This window comes from Kogia breviceps, chromosome 12, assembly GCF_026419965.1.
Source record: "Kogia breviceps isolate mKogBre1 chromosome 12, mKogBre1 haplotype 1, whole genome shotgun sequence".
In the NCBI taxonomy this organism is placed as follows: Eukaryota; Metazoa; Chordata; class Mammalia; order Artiodactyla; family Physeteridae; genus Kogia; species Kogia breviceps.
The window spans coordinates 44,077,343-44,089,272 of NC_081321.1; the positions used below are offsets into that span (position 1 = coordinate 44,077,343).

An 11,930-nucleotide genomic window follows, 5' to 3' on the forward strand; every position below is an offset into this window, starting at 1 on the left:
GTTGTGGCGCACGGGCTTCGTTGCTCCGAGGCATGTGCGATCTTCCCAGACGAGGGCTTGAACCCATGGTCCCCTAAATTGGCAGGCGGAGTCTTAACCACTGAGCCACCAGGGAAGCCCCCCTTCCATATACTTTAAATCACCTCTAAATTACTTACAATACCTAATGCAGTATAAATGCTATATAGTTGTAAATACAAAGTAAATGTTATGCAAATTGTTGTCAGCACGTAGCAAATTCAAGTTTTACTTTTTGGAACTTTCTGGAATTTTAAATTAATTAATTAATTTTTGACTGCATTGTGTCTTTGTTGCTGCGCGCAGGCTTTCCCTAGTTGTGGTGAGCAGGGGCTACTCTTCGTTGCGGTGTGCGGGCTTCTCATTGCAGTGGCTTCTCTTGTAGAGCATGGGCTCTAGGAATGTGGGCTTCAGTAGTTGTGGCACGTGGGCTCAGTAGTTGTGGCTCGTGGGCTCTAGAGCGCAGACTCAGTAGCTGTGGTGCATGGGCTTAGTTGCTCCACGGCATGTGGGATCTTCCCGGACCAGGGCTCAAACCCGTGTCCCCTGCATTGGCAGGTGGATTCTTAACCACTGCGCCACCAGGGAAACCTCTCTGGAATTTTTTTTAAAAAATATTTTTGATCCACAGTTGGTTGTACCCACAGACGCAGAACCTGTGGATACAGAACCCGCGGATGCAGAACCCACAGAGCCTACTGTATTGCATTGCTGTCTGGTCGTGCTGAAAATCATTTGAACTAGTGCTACTGTATAAATTCCAAATCACTACATGCCTAAGGTGAGAATTAGTAGGGCCTGAGGCTTTTTAGAAGTTAGTACCCCTCTTTCTGTTGGGGCAGGAGGGAGAAATGAAAAGGGAAGAGACCTTCAGAAAATGTTATTTTAAAAAGAATCAATCCAAAAAAAAAAAGAATCAATCCAAAGCTAAATTCAGAGAGCAGAAAACAAGCTAATATGGCCCTAAACCAAAGGGGGCACCTCAACTTGTTAACCAGGGCTGCCCACAACTCCTTTCATTAACTTCCTAAAGAATCTCCTCTACCTCACTGAGGACCATTTGGGCTGAAAACACGCAGCACAAACAGTCCTTTAGCCTGTTCATCTTACACAGGGCGCATGGGAGCTAGATGCAGCACTCAAGAAATAATGTTCCTGGGGACTTCCCTGGTGGTCCAGTGGCTAAGACTCCGTGCTCCCAATGCAGGGGGCCTGGGTTCAATCCCTGGTCAGGGAACTAGATCCCATATACTGCAACTAAAGAGTCTGCATGCTAAAGATCCCACATGCCTCAACTGAGATCCTACGTGCTGCAACGAAGATTCGAGGCAGCCAAATAAATAAATTAATTTTTTTAAAAAAAGAAAGAAAGAACTTTGCTTTTTCTTACTAGTCACCAAGAAGTGAACAAGGGAAAAACCTGTGAATAAGTTCAAACTTGTTCTACAGTGCTAACCATGTTCAAGCTATCCCACGCTCCATGGTCCCACAGATTCCCTATAATAGAGGCCCCATCTCCCAGAGACCACATCAGCACTCAACAGACCTTTTTTATTTTTTTTTGTGGTACGCGGGCCTCTCACCGTGCTCCGCATGCACAGGCCCAGCAGCCATGCTCACGGGCTTGGGATCCTCCCAGACCAGGGCACAAACCCACGTCCCCCGCATCGGCAGGCGGACTCGCAACCAGTGAGCCACCAGGGAAGCCCCAAACAGACCTTTTAATTGTGGGTAGTTGGTTGTTGTGGTTCTGTTTTGTTTTTAAAGAGGCTATAGGGAAACATACCATCATAGATAAAAAGAAGTTGAAATCTCTCCATAATGATAATTTTTCCACTTCTAAACCATGCTGAAGTTTCTGTAATGGCTGGCTGCTTCATTGGCAAGAGGAAGGATTATAAGAAGTATAGTTTAAAGTTAAATCTTAGGCAAAAGAAAAAGATCTATCCAAGCTCAGCAGACAGAATGAGAGCCAGACAAAAACAGTTTTTTCCCCTTGCGAGAGAGAACTACTAGAATCAATGTGCTTCCTTCTCCTTTTACTTCATTTAAGGTAAAAAGAGAAAAAAATAAATCAGAAAGAAAAGGGTGGAAGGTCACCTAACAAGGCTGTAAGAATGAAACATCATTTAAAGGCATCAGATAGGTCATGACTGCTGCTTAGTTATAGTCAATTTTCAGATCTGTTTATATGAATGCTACTTTAAAGGAATGGTTAGGGAAGAGGAACCTGCAACTAAACTATCACCCCACTTCCACCACCAGCAAAGTCTTAATTTCCTTTGTAGAGAGTGTCTTTGACATTTAATGAGGCACCTCAAAAGTAACTTAAGGAGAGCTGATCTCAACTGTCCCTAACCTCCATCAGCAACACTTCTTAGCCAGATATCCAATTTGCAAAGCAATGCTAGTTTGTGGAGAGCGTGACTATGTAGCTATAGAATAAAGCTAGTATATTCTGTTCCTACTATACTTCTGGCTGTGTGACCCTAGCCAAGTCATTTAATCTTTCTGTGCTTCAATTTCCTTATCTGTAAAATGAGAACAATCTATCCAAAAAGAATTCAGAGTAATGATAGTAAAGATGATCCAAGATCTTGGAAAAAGAATAGAGGCACATATCAAGAAGATACAAGAAATGTTTAACAAAGACCTAGAAGGACTAAAGAACAAAAAGAGATAAACAATACAATAACTGAAATAAAAATGCAGTAGAAGGAATCAGTAGCAGAATAAGTGAGACAGAAGAACGGATAAGCAAGCTGGAAGACAAAATGGTGGAAATCACTGCCGCAGAACAGAATAAAGAAAAAAGAATGAAAAGAAATGAGGACAATCTCAGAGACCTCTGGGACAACATTAAACGCACCAACATTCGCATTATATGGGTCCCAGAGGGAGAGGGAAGGGGAGGGGGAGGGGAAGGGGTGGAGAGAGAGAGAGAGAGAGAGAGAGAGAGAGAGAGAGAGAGAGAGAGAAGGAGGGAGAAAGGACCTGAGAAAATATTTGTAAAATGGGAACAATAATAGTACCTACCTCAAAGCATTGCTATGAGAATTAATTAGGTCAATATTTACTTAAAACCATGCCTGACACACAGCAAGTGCTCTGTATTTGTTATATAATAAATGTAGAAAATTAAATAGTATGGCCACTTTCTAGCACCCTTCAATGTCAAATTTAGTCATATTTTAGCTCACCCTGCAGCCTAGGGAAAAAACTAAAGAAATATGAAGGATTTTAAAAGCAGCAATTCATTGATATGACTGCCCAAAAGGCTAGAATAGGAAAAATTCAAGTTAGGACAACTTTATCTAATGATGTAGAAGACAGAGCACAAAGCTCATGCCTTGGAATTAGGAAAGGAAATTTGGGTTCTAGTCCCAGCTCTATTACTAAATAACTGAGACATCCAAAGCAAACAACTAACTACTGTTTCCCTTTCCCTCTCCACATTTAAGATAACACTCAAGCTACTTAGCTCAAAGTCTGATTCTAAGGCTCCAACAAGGACATATATGTAAATGTACTCAAAAGCCTTGCTATTTAAAATACGAATGCCTAGCCTGCAATATAAGCATTACTTGGAGCTTGTCAGACATGCAGAATCTTGGGCCTCACCTCAGACCTACTGAATCCAAGTCTCCAGTTTAACAAAACTCACTACGTGATTCCTATGAACAATAAAGTTTAAGAAACATCCAGGGCTTCCCTGGTGGCGCAGTGGTTGAGAGTCCGCCTGCCGATGCAGGAAACACGGGTTCGTGCCCCGGTCCGGGAAGATCCCACATGCCGCGGAGCGGCTGGGCCCGTGAGCCGTGGCCGCTGGGCCTGCGCGTCCGGAGCCTGTGCTCCGCAATGGGAGAGGCCACAACAGTGAGAGGCCCACATACCGCAAAAAAAAAAAAAAAAAAAAAAAAAAAAAAAAAAAAAAAAAAAAAAAAAAAAAAGAAACATCCATGGTTTAAAGCATTAAGCAAGGAAGCAGAAGGGTAGAATATAAAGAGCCTGGGATATGGTGTTATCAAGGGTCAAGTCCTAAATTCAGGATCTGCCACTATCCTGCTGTGCTACCATGACTGTATGACCTAACTTCTAGTTTCAATTTTCACGCCTCTAAACTGGTAACAACAAAGCCAACTGCAGGGTAGACGAGTAGACTATATGAAATCATTTGCATGAAGGCATCTAGAACAGTGGCTTCTGTATAGCTGAGATCAATAAATATTTGTTTCTTAGAAATGTGTTGGCCTATTACCTACCAATTCGTGTCACAACTCTTTCATGGAGTTGGATCCCAGGAAAGAGGCAGTCAAGCCTGAGGAAGGGGTGAATGGATAATTCCCTCTAGCTGTAGAACAGGAAATAAAGCCCCAATTTCCTAAGGGCCTCCTGACCAAGCGAAGAGTCTCAAGGAGAGGAAACAAATTTAACTAACCATAGTCCCCACCAGCAAGCAAACCTAGACAGATGTTAGAGGACTGTCATACGCTAGGCTACATACCTCATTTCATCTACTCCTGGCTGCCAAGGAAAGCTGCTAAATGGCTTTGTATAGTACATCCAGGCTATACTTACAGATGCAACAGGCAGATTACAAATCTCTGAGTCATCCCTGAACTTTCACCTCCCAGCTCCTCCCCCAGTTCTGGAGGTGTGGCAACGGAGCTTTTGGCTTCCGGGTTGCATGCCACGTGTAAAGTCATCCTGCTGGAACAGCACCTGTCAGGTGAATCAGGCAGTCACCTCACTCAATAGGTCAGCTCCTTCATGGGGAGAGATGGAGAGAGCTACTTCCAAAGATAAGGGCCTGGCTCGCAATGTCTGACAGCCAGGATTCTCTACAGGATGGGGGTATCGCAATCACTAAAAGGATTTTCAAACCTCACGTGCTGCCACCCCTTGCAATAACTCTTTTAGTGAGCTGGTTATTATTGATAGAAATGGGCTGTAGCTCTCAAATGTGCTATGCTAGGATGGAAAAATATAATTAAAGGAACCTCTATCTTAAAGGGCCAAGGGAGGAAAAGGACAAATAATACATGCAGGAAATTCTGCCAAAGACTTGCTTATAATACTTAGGGTATTTCTGGAATAGGGTATTGGCGAAATCACTTAACAAAAATCAATTAAAACTACTCTCTTCTAGGGACTTCCCTGGTGGTCCAGTGGTTAAGAATCTGCCTTCCAATGCAGGGGACACGGGTTCAATCCCTGGTTGGGAAACTAAGATCCCACATGCCACAGGGCAACTAAACCCGTGTGCTGCAACTACTGAGCCCGTGCGCTCTGCAGCCCGCGCACCCCAACTAGAGAGCCAAACTAGAGAGAAGCCCACGCACTGTGGAGCCCGTAGAGAATCCCAAGCACTGCAAGAAAGACCCAGCGCAGCCAAAAAAACAAAACAAAAAACCACCTACTCCCTTCTCCCCCAAATTCTGGGAACAGCAGAATACCACGTGGATAAGCACTTACTCAATAATGTGGTTATTTCTCTCTTATTCCTCCTAGCTATTATCATCATCGATCCACATCTCAGACCCTTACTCTCCATGGGAAAAGCCAAATTTCCTTTGATTTCCTATCCTAGGCACATTCAGAACATATCCTGCCACATATCCAGGAGCTCCAATAACAAACTTGTGAGATTACAAACTGTGTATAAAATTAATAGACTACAGGATATATTGTACAGCACAGGGAATATAGCCAATACATTATAATAGCTATAAATGGAGTATAATCTAAAAAATGTTGAATCACTATGTTGTATACCTGAAACTAATATAATATTGTAAATCAACTATACCTCAATTTAAAAATTAATTTTAAAAAAACTTGTGAGAGATGCTCCTGATTTTATTAGAGCCTTGTCCTTCATCAACAAAAGATCAGAGCTTGCCAAGCCAGCAGAACTGGCTTATTGATGAAGCAAATATAATTCACTAATAACTAGGAAAAATCTTGTGCTGTAAAGGCTTCCAATGCAGAAGAAACAACTTGCATTAAGTGAAAAAGAATACACATAGGACAAAGGCTCCTCTCTCCCCAGAACCAGGTCAGAGAACTAAAGCTATTTAACATCTGTGTTTCACAATGGTGATATTGGAAGTCTGCCTGCACTACTTGGTCAGGCCACTTAATAGCCTGAGCAATCTTCAGATTTCATACTGTGATGCCCTTCATACTCACAAGAGTTTTCTTAATAATTCTGCCGTACTCTCATTGTCTAACAGACCCTTCGCTAAAGGTTCACTGATTATTCAGTGAAGAAGACAGGAAAGGACACCAATTCAGACTCAGAAAAGAATCGAGTCCTAATTTTCCTTTCAGAGAAATTCTTACTGTTCTTTAACAAATAGTTGCTGAACATCTACTTATTATGTGCACACTAAGCGTACACTATTGAATAAAGTATATAGGATCTGTCACTGTACTACTTTTTCAGGAACTAGAAACTGTTCCCTCACTTTTACTAGTTTTTACAATGCTTTGTTTCAGGGATTTACAAGAAACTTTTCCTAAGGCATTTGAACAAAAGGCCTAGGAAGACAAACCCAGAGAAATAGTCTAAATCAGACTATTTCTTAGAATAGTTACTTCTGAAGTCATTTAAAAATAATCACTTAAAAAAAAAAAAAAGCCAAAACACTCAAAGCTTCATATATACATTAAACACAGTTGGTGGCTTTACTGGCCCAACAGGAGGGGATCACCAAGCAGTCAACTGAGACATCTGAAAAAAATACAAGTTTCCAGATCCATCTCACCTTTGCTGAATCAGAATCTGAAGGTAGGATTCATGAATGTGCAATGTGAAGAAGCACCTCAAGTGATGATGCCCACTGTGAACTTACTTACAGAGCTTTTTAAATGATAACATGTTAAGGACTTCCCTGGGTCACAGTGGTTAAGAAGCTGCCTGCCAATGCAGGGGACACAGGTTCGAGCCCTGGTCCGGGAAGATCCCACATGCCGCGGAGCAACTAAGCCCGTGTGCCACAGCTACTCAGCCCGCGTGCTGCAACTACTGAAGCCCTTATACCTAGAGGCCATGCTCTGCAACAAGAGAAGCCTTTGCAATGAGAAGCCCGCGCACCACAACAAAGAGTAGCCCCCTCCTGCCGCAACTAGAGAAAGCCCACGCACAGCAACGAAGACCCAAAGCAGCCAAAAATATATAAATAAAATTATTTTTTTAAAAATGATAACATGTTAAAAGAAATATAGGAATTTAGGCAAGTTGAGGGAGAACTGAAAGACAGTCAGCTCCTAAGAGCCACTGCTAAAGCTGCCTCACTACTGTTTTGTTTTGTTTTTTTTCCGGTACGCGGGCCTCTCACTGCCGTGGCCTCTCCCGTTGCGGAAGCTCCGGACGCGCGGGCCCAGCGGCCACGGCTCACGGGCCCAGGCGCTCCGCAGCATGTGGGATCTTCCCGGACCGGGGCACGAACCCGTGTCCCCTGCATCGGCAGGCAGACTCTCAACCACTGCACCACCAGGGAAGCCCCTCACTACTGTTTTTAATTTCACTCAAATCCTATTCAACTCTATCACATAGGGCACTGAAAAGAGGGCAGAAGGAATTACTCTGTGGCTTTAGGGAGATCCACCAAGTCTGGTTTCCTGCCTTCTGCCTACTTGGACTCTAAGAACTAGGAATGCCAGCCTTCCCTTCTCTGATTAACCACTTCACCAGGGCTCCCCTCAATGCCTCCCCACACCCATGCATTCACCTGCTACCAATCTAAAGACCACTAGAAAGAACAAATGCAATCATACCACCATTAGCACATGATGAGGATTTATTCTCCATTTTTCATCTTTGGCCCATCTAGTAAGCATCAAGGAATTGCCATTACTTTGGGTAGGCTGATAATCAAAATGAAGGCAAAGAGATTTGAGTCCTTGCCCTTAAGCAAGTTTGGGGCTTTAAAAAGTTTGGGGCTTTAAGCCTAACATTTCACAGGACAAAACTGACTCAGTTTTGTAGAACCCAATTTCAGACTAGGATTTATAGAAGAGATGTGCAGTGGTGTACATCTGCTGTAGAGGAATCATGGGTATTAAGAGTCTTGAGAAAGTCTAGAAATAATCTAGAAACACTTCTGGATTGATTTACGAAAAGTTATCAAACATCCTAGCTTGGAAGAGCAATTCTCAATGATACAAAAAGCAACTAGGGTTGGTTAAGTCACTTTGGCATGAATCCAAAAGTTAACTGGTGGCCCTACTCTAATTCCCAACCCAGATCACCTATGAAAAGACAGTATTTACAGCACAAAGCTAAGGCACCCACAGCTAATACTAAAGCCATTGCTTAGTAGAAATTCATTCAGGTAAACAAGAAGTCAAAATAATCTCAAGGCTCTAAATGAAGTGGTCTCTCCAACTCAGGTGTTCATTAAATTACTTGACAGTGGGTAGGGTGGAACAACAGAACAATGACTAGTATTTGTGTCTCTTAGCAAGGTTAAAAAAATTTCTCAGAAAAGTGAACTACACCTGACCTTGAGAATCACAGGAGCAGGCCAGAAGACTATTTTTGCCTTCTAAAGCCTACCTTAATAGCAAAAGTAAAACTGAATACCATTAAACTGCAGGCTAATCTGGAAAGCTCAGGCAGGTGCTAGCAATGCTGACAAACTGAAAGGCTTCTTGGTATCCTAGCTGTAACTGCTTAGATCTCAGAAAGTTTCTACTCCTCAATCTGTTGGGCTTTGTTAGTTTTAAGGGTAGAAAGCCTTCTAATAGCTTCCAATATACAGGTTTTTGGGATCCTCAGGTCCGTCTCTAACAGGAAAGTAAACAAAACAGTAATGATCACTACAGTTAGGTAGCCCTGTCAACCCCAAAGCTTTCTAAGTTTCCTCAGAGGTTTAAGAGGCAAAATAAATTCGAATGTAAATTCTAAAGGCTTTTTCAAACTGTAGGGTTAGATTATCTGGTCTGGGTTAGCAGCTCTGGAATGAGCTAATTATAGTGTCCCCTATTCTGCCAAAACACTATCTAGAACTTGCTTCATTTCCCAAGAGTCTTCCTTACCCTGTTCCCTGGTAGCGGAAGAAACTACCGTCAGGTAAGACAAGTATCTCCCAAATGATCAGCCGTCACCTTGCTGCTGAGTACCTGGAAGAACCTGTAAATCCTACATGCTTCACCTTATCACCAACCATGCAAGGTAACACAGTAAGCCAAAACAATTCTAAGGTTTCCCTTCCTCCCCTCAGGTGCTGGCAACTTTAATCTGTCTGCAGAAGGGAAAGTATAAGTTCTTTGCAGGAGTCAAGGTCACTTGTGGGACTGTCCCTGCTTGGATTAGAAAGCTGGGACTCCCTCAGCACACTAGTTTCTCTGTTTAAAGAGCCAAGTTGCCCAGAGACAAAAGTAATTTTGGCAATATGAAATTGAAAGCACCATTACCTGTAACAATATTCCTATGATTCCAACGGCAACAAAAGTCAAGTAAGGGGTCCCAAAGAATAAGAGGAATCTCTCCTGGGTAGAGCAGACTTAAGAGCAACAGCAAAACCTGAGTGAGCAAGTAGTAGGACCGGTCATGTAACCTTGGAATTACTATTTCTTGCCCGATATCTTCACTTATCAGCCTGCAGTTTTGGGGGAAAACCTTTGTTTTTTTCTCCAATCATATGTGATAATCATGCAGAAGATTTCACACAAGCCCTCCACCCCACCCAAGCTCCTCCTATATAAAGAGTTAAGTGCAACAGTCCCAAGGACAAAGAGGACCCGAGTCGCACTCCTCTAGCAGGAACTGCTATGCTTGGTCACTAAAGGCTTAAATAACTGGGTTGGAGAAATGGAAGCAGGCAGTTCAGAAACTGACAAGGCCCTCTCTACAAAGCAGAAGCCGAAATTAGCCAAGGCTCCAGCTCCGGCCCAGGGGTAGAGTGAGCACACCTGCTCACCCCTGCCACTTCTCTTACCCCGCCCCTTCCTCCAAACAGGCTCTTTCCCTAACTCCAATGGAACACAACACCTATGTTCTCCACTCCTTCTTTTTCCTAGGCCAAGCATCTCCGCCTCTTCCACCCCAGACAGGCAGGGTGACAGCTGGGTCCGGCCTCCCCACCGGCCCAAGACCGCAGGCCGGGGCATGCAGAGCTCAACTCACCCCCAGGGACCGGGAGGCCAGCGAAGCACATGACCCTGTGAGCGCCACGCAGGGCTGGCGTCCAGCCAAGCGCAGGGCCCCTTTAAGATGCGCTGGGGTGCGCCTGGGTAGAGGAGGGAGACCCCGGCGCTAGAGGGCCTGCAGTCGCCTCAGCCCCACCCTGGGACGGCGCGCTCTCTCCTAGTTGCTCACCTTAGCTCCGAAGAGCCGGGCGGCCGCAGTGAGTAAAGCCATGGTGGGCGAACTCGGGGATCTGGCGGGGAGGGAAGGAGGGAAGAGAACTGCGGTAGGAACGGGAGCCGCCGCCGCCGCTGCACCAGAGGCCGCGCCGACGAGTGGAACAAGGTTGAAAGGAGGCGGCCGAGGGAAAGGGTAAACGAGCCGGCGGCGGCGCCCAGCCCGGGGTCCTCAGTGAGGCCCCGCCTACCGCCCGGAACCCGCTCCCGCCCCCTCTCAAGGGATTCGCCCCGGGCTCAGCCATTGGTCCAGTATGCATGAGGGGCGGGTCCTAAGCCGTTGACAGCAGTTGTGGCTAGGAGGATTGGACCGTCCGGGGTAAGCTAATTAACGGTGGATGGGCGGGGGGAAGCGTGTAGGTGGTTAAGTATGTGCCTGAGAACTCAGTTAACTTACTTAGGCTTTTCCCCTTATCCTTAACACCTTTGGGGTTAATTGTGAAGTGGCTATTAGAGAAAAAGCCCCAAGGACTTCGACCTTTGAAGGTCCTCGGAAGCCAACCCCCTAATACACTATCACGATAGCTGATCCTAATCCCTTGGTGTGCTTTCTTGAACAACGTCTTTGGTCAATGACTTAATGGCCATAGAGGTGACATCATGTGCACACAGGCTATGATACCAGAGTTAGCTACTTGGTGGAAATCATTTGAGGTAAGCCATGGTATTATAGATACCAACAGACCCAGAATGTGGAGAAGGAAAGCAAAGGCAGAAGCCTGAATATCCAGTGGTCTTTGCCAGCTGTCAGTTCTGTGACTAATGCCAGGAAACCCGTCTTACAAACGCCCCCTTAATATGAAGCTTTCCAGCGCAGTCCAGAGCCTCTGGGTCCTGGGTATTAGTCTCACTGCCACTCCAGTCACATAGCCCCACACAAACAGACTGCCCCACATCTAGCCAAAAGATCAGGAGCTGCAGACTAACCCCTCATCCAAAATCACCTCCCTTTTTGTCACATCACTCCCGTCACTCCCATAGGGCCTCTGGACCTTTATACCTGCTTAGCTATCTTCTATACACTCTTATCCTCTGCGCCCCAGAGACCATTAAATGAACCATGGCACTGAAGTGATCTTCTACATCATTCTTGACTCATTCTTTTGGGTAGAAAAGAACTTAAGACCTTTCTACCTTCCTAAGATATCATTGTCATTGACCCAAGGGCAGAGAGGAATGACCCAAGGCCCAATGGACAGCCCTTTTATCTCCTCACATAGAAGTAACAAAGTTCAAAGGTCTCAGTACCATCTAAGCCAGGTTTAGATAGATCCTGTTTATAAAGAACCTAGTTTATAGCTTGGACTTGGAAAAAGAGAAAGAAAAATGCCATTTTCTCTTCCCAGGTTTCCTTATACTCAGCTTTACACCTACCAACCAATGCTTCTCTGGCTTGGGTAGATCTTAGGAAAGAACTTCATAAAGAGAAGCCAAGCAGTGCCTCAAGGGAGCACTGACCTCAGCTATCTCCTCGGTGACTTCAAAGCTCCACTGATCAATATTTGCTCCCAATTTAGCATCTCACAGAGGATTTCCTCCTA

The 11,930-nt window shown here is 44.6% G+C and overlaps 1 protein-coding gene across 1 annotated transcript in view; it reads right to left on the minus strand.

The window, feature by feature from the left end:
* The window catches only part of CS (citrate synthase), a 28,602-nt gene extending 18,017 nt beyond the window's left edge, over positions 1-10,585 (minus strand). Inside the window, exon 1 of the mRNA XM_059080475.2 lies at positions 10,346-10,585. Coding sequence (XP_058936458.1) covers positions 10,346-10,387 — 42 coding nt within the window. The 5' untranslated portion in view covers positions 10,388-10,585. The remainder of the gene's footprint in view (positions 1-10,345) is intronic.
* Between the last annotated feature and the right edge of the window lie 1,345 nt (positions 10,586-11,930).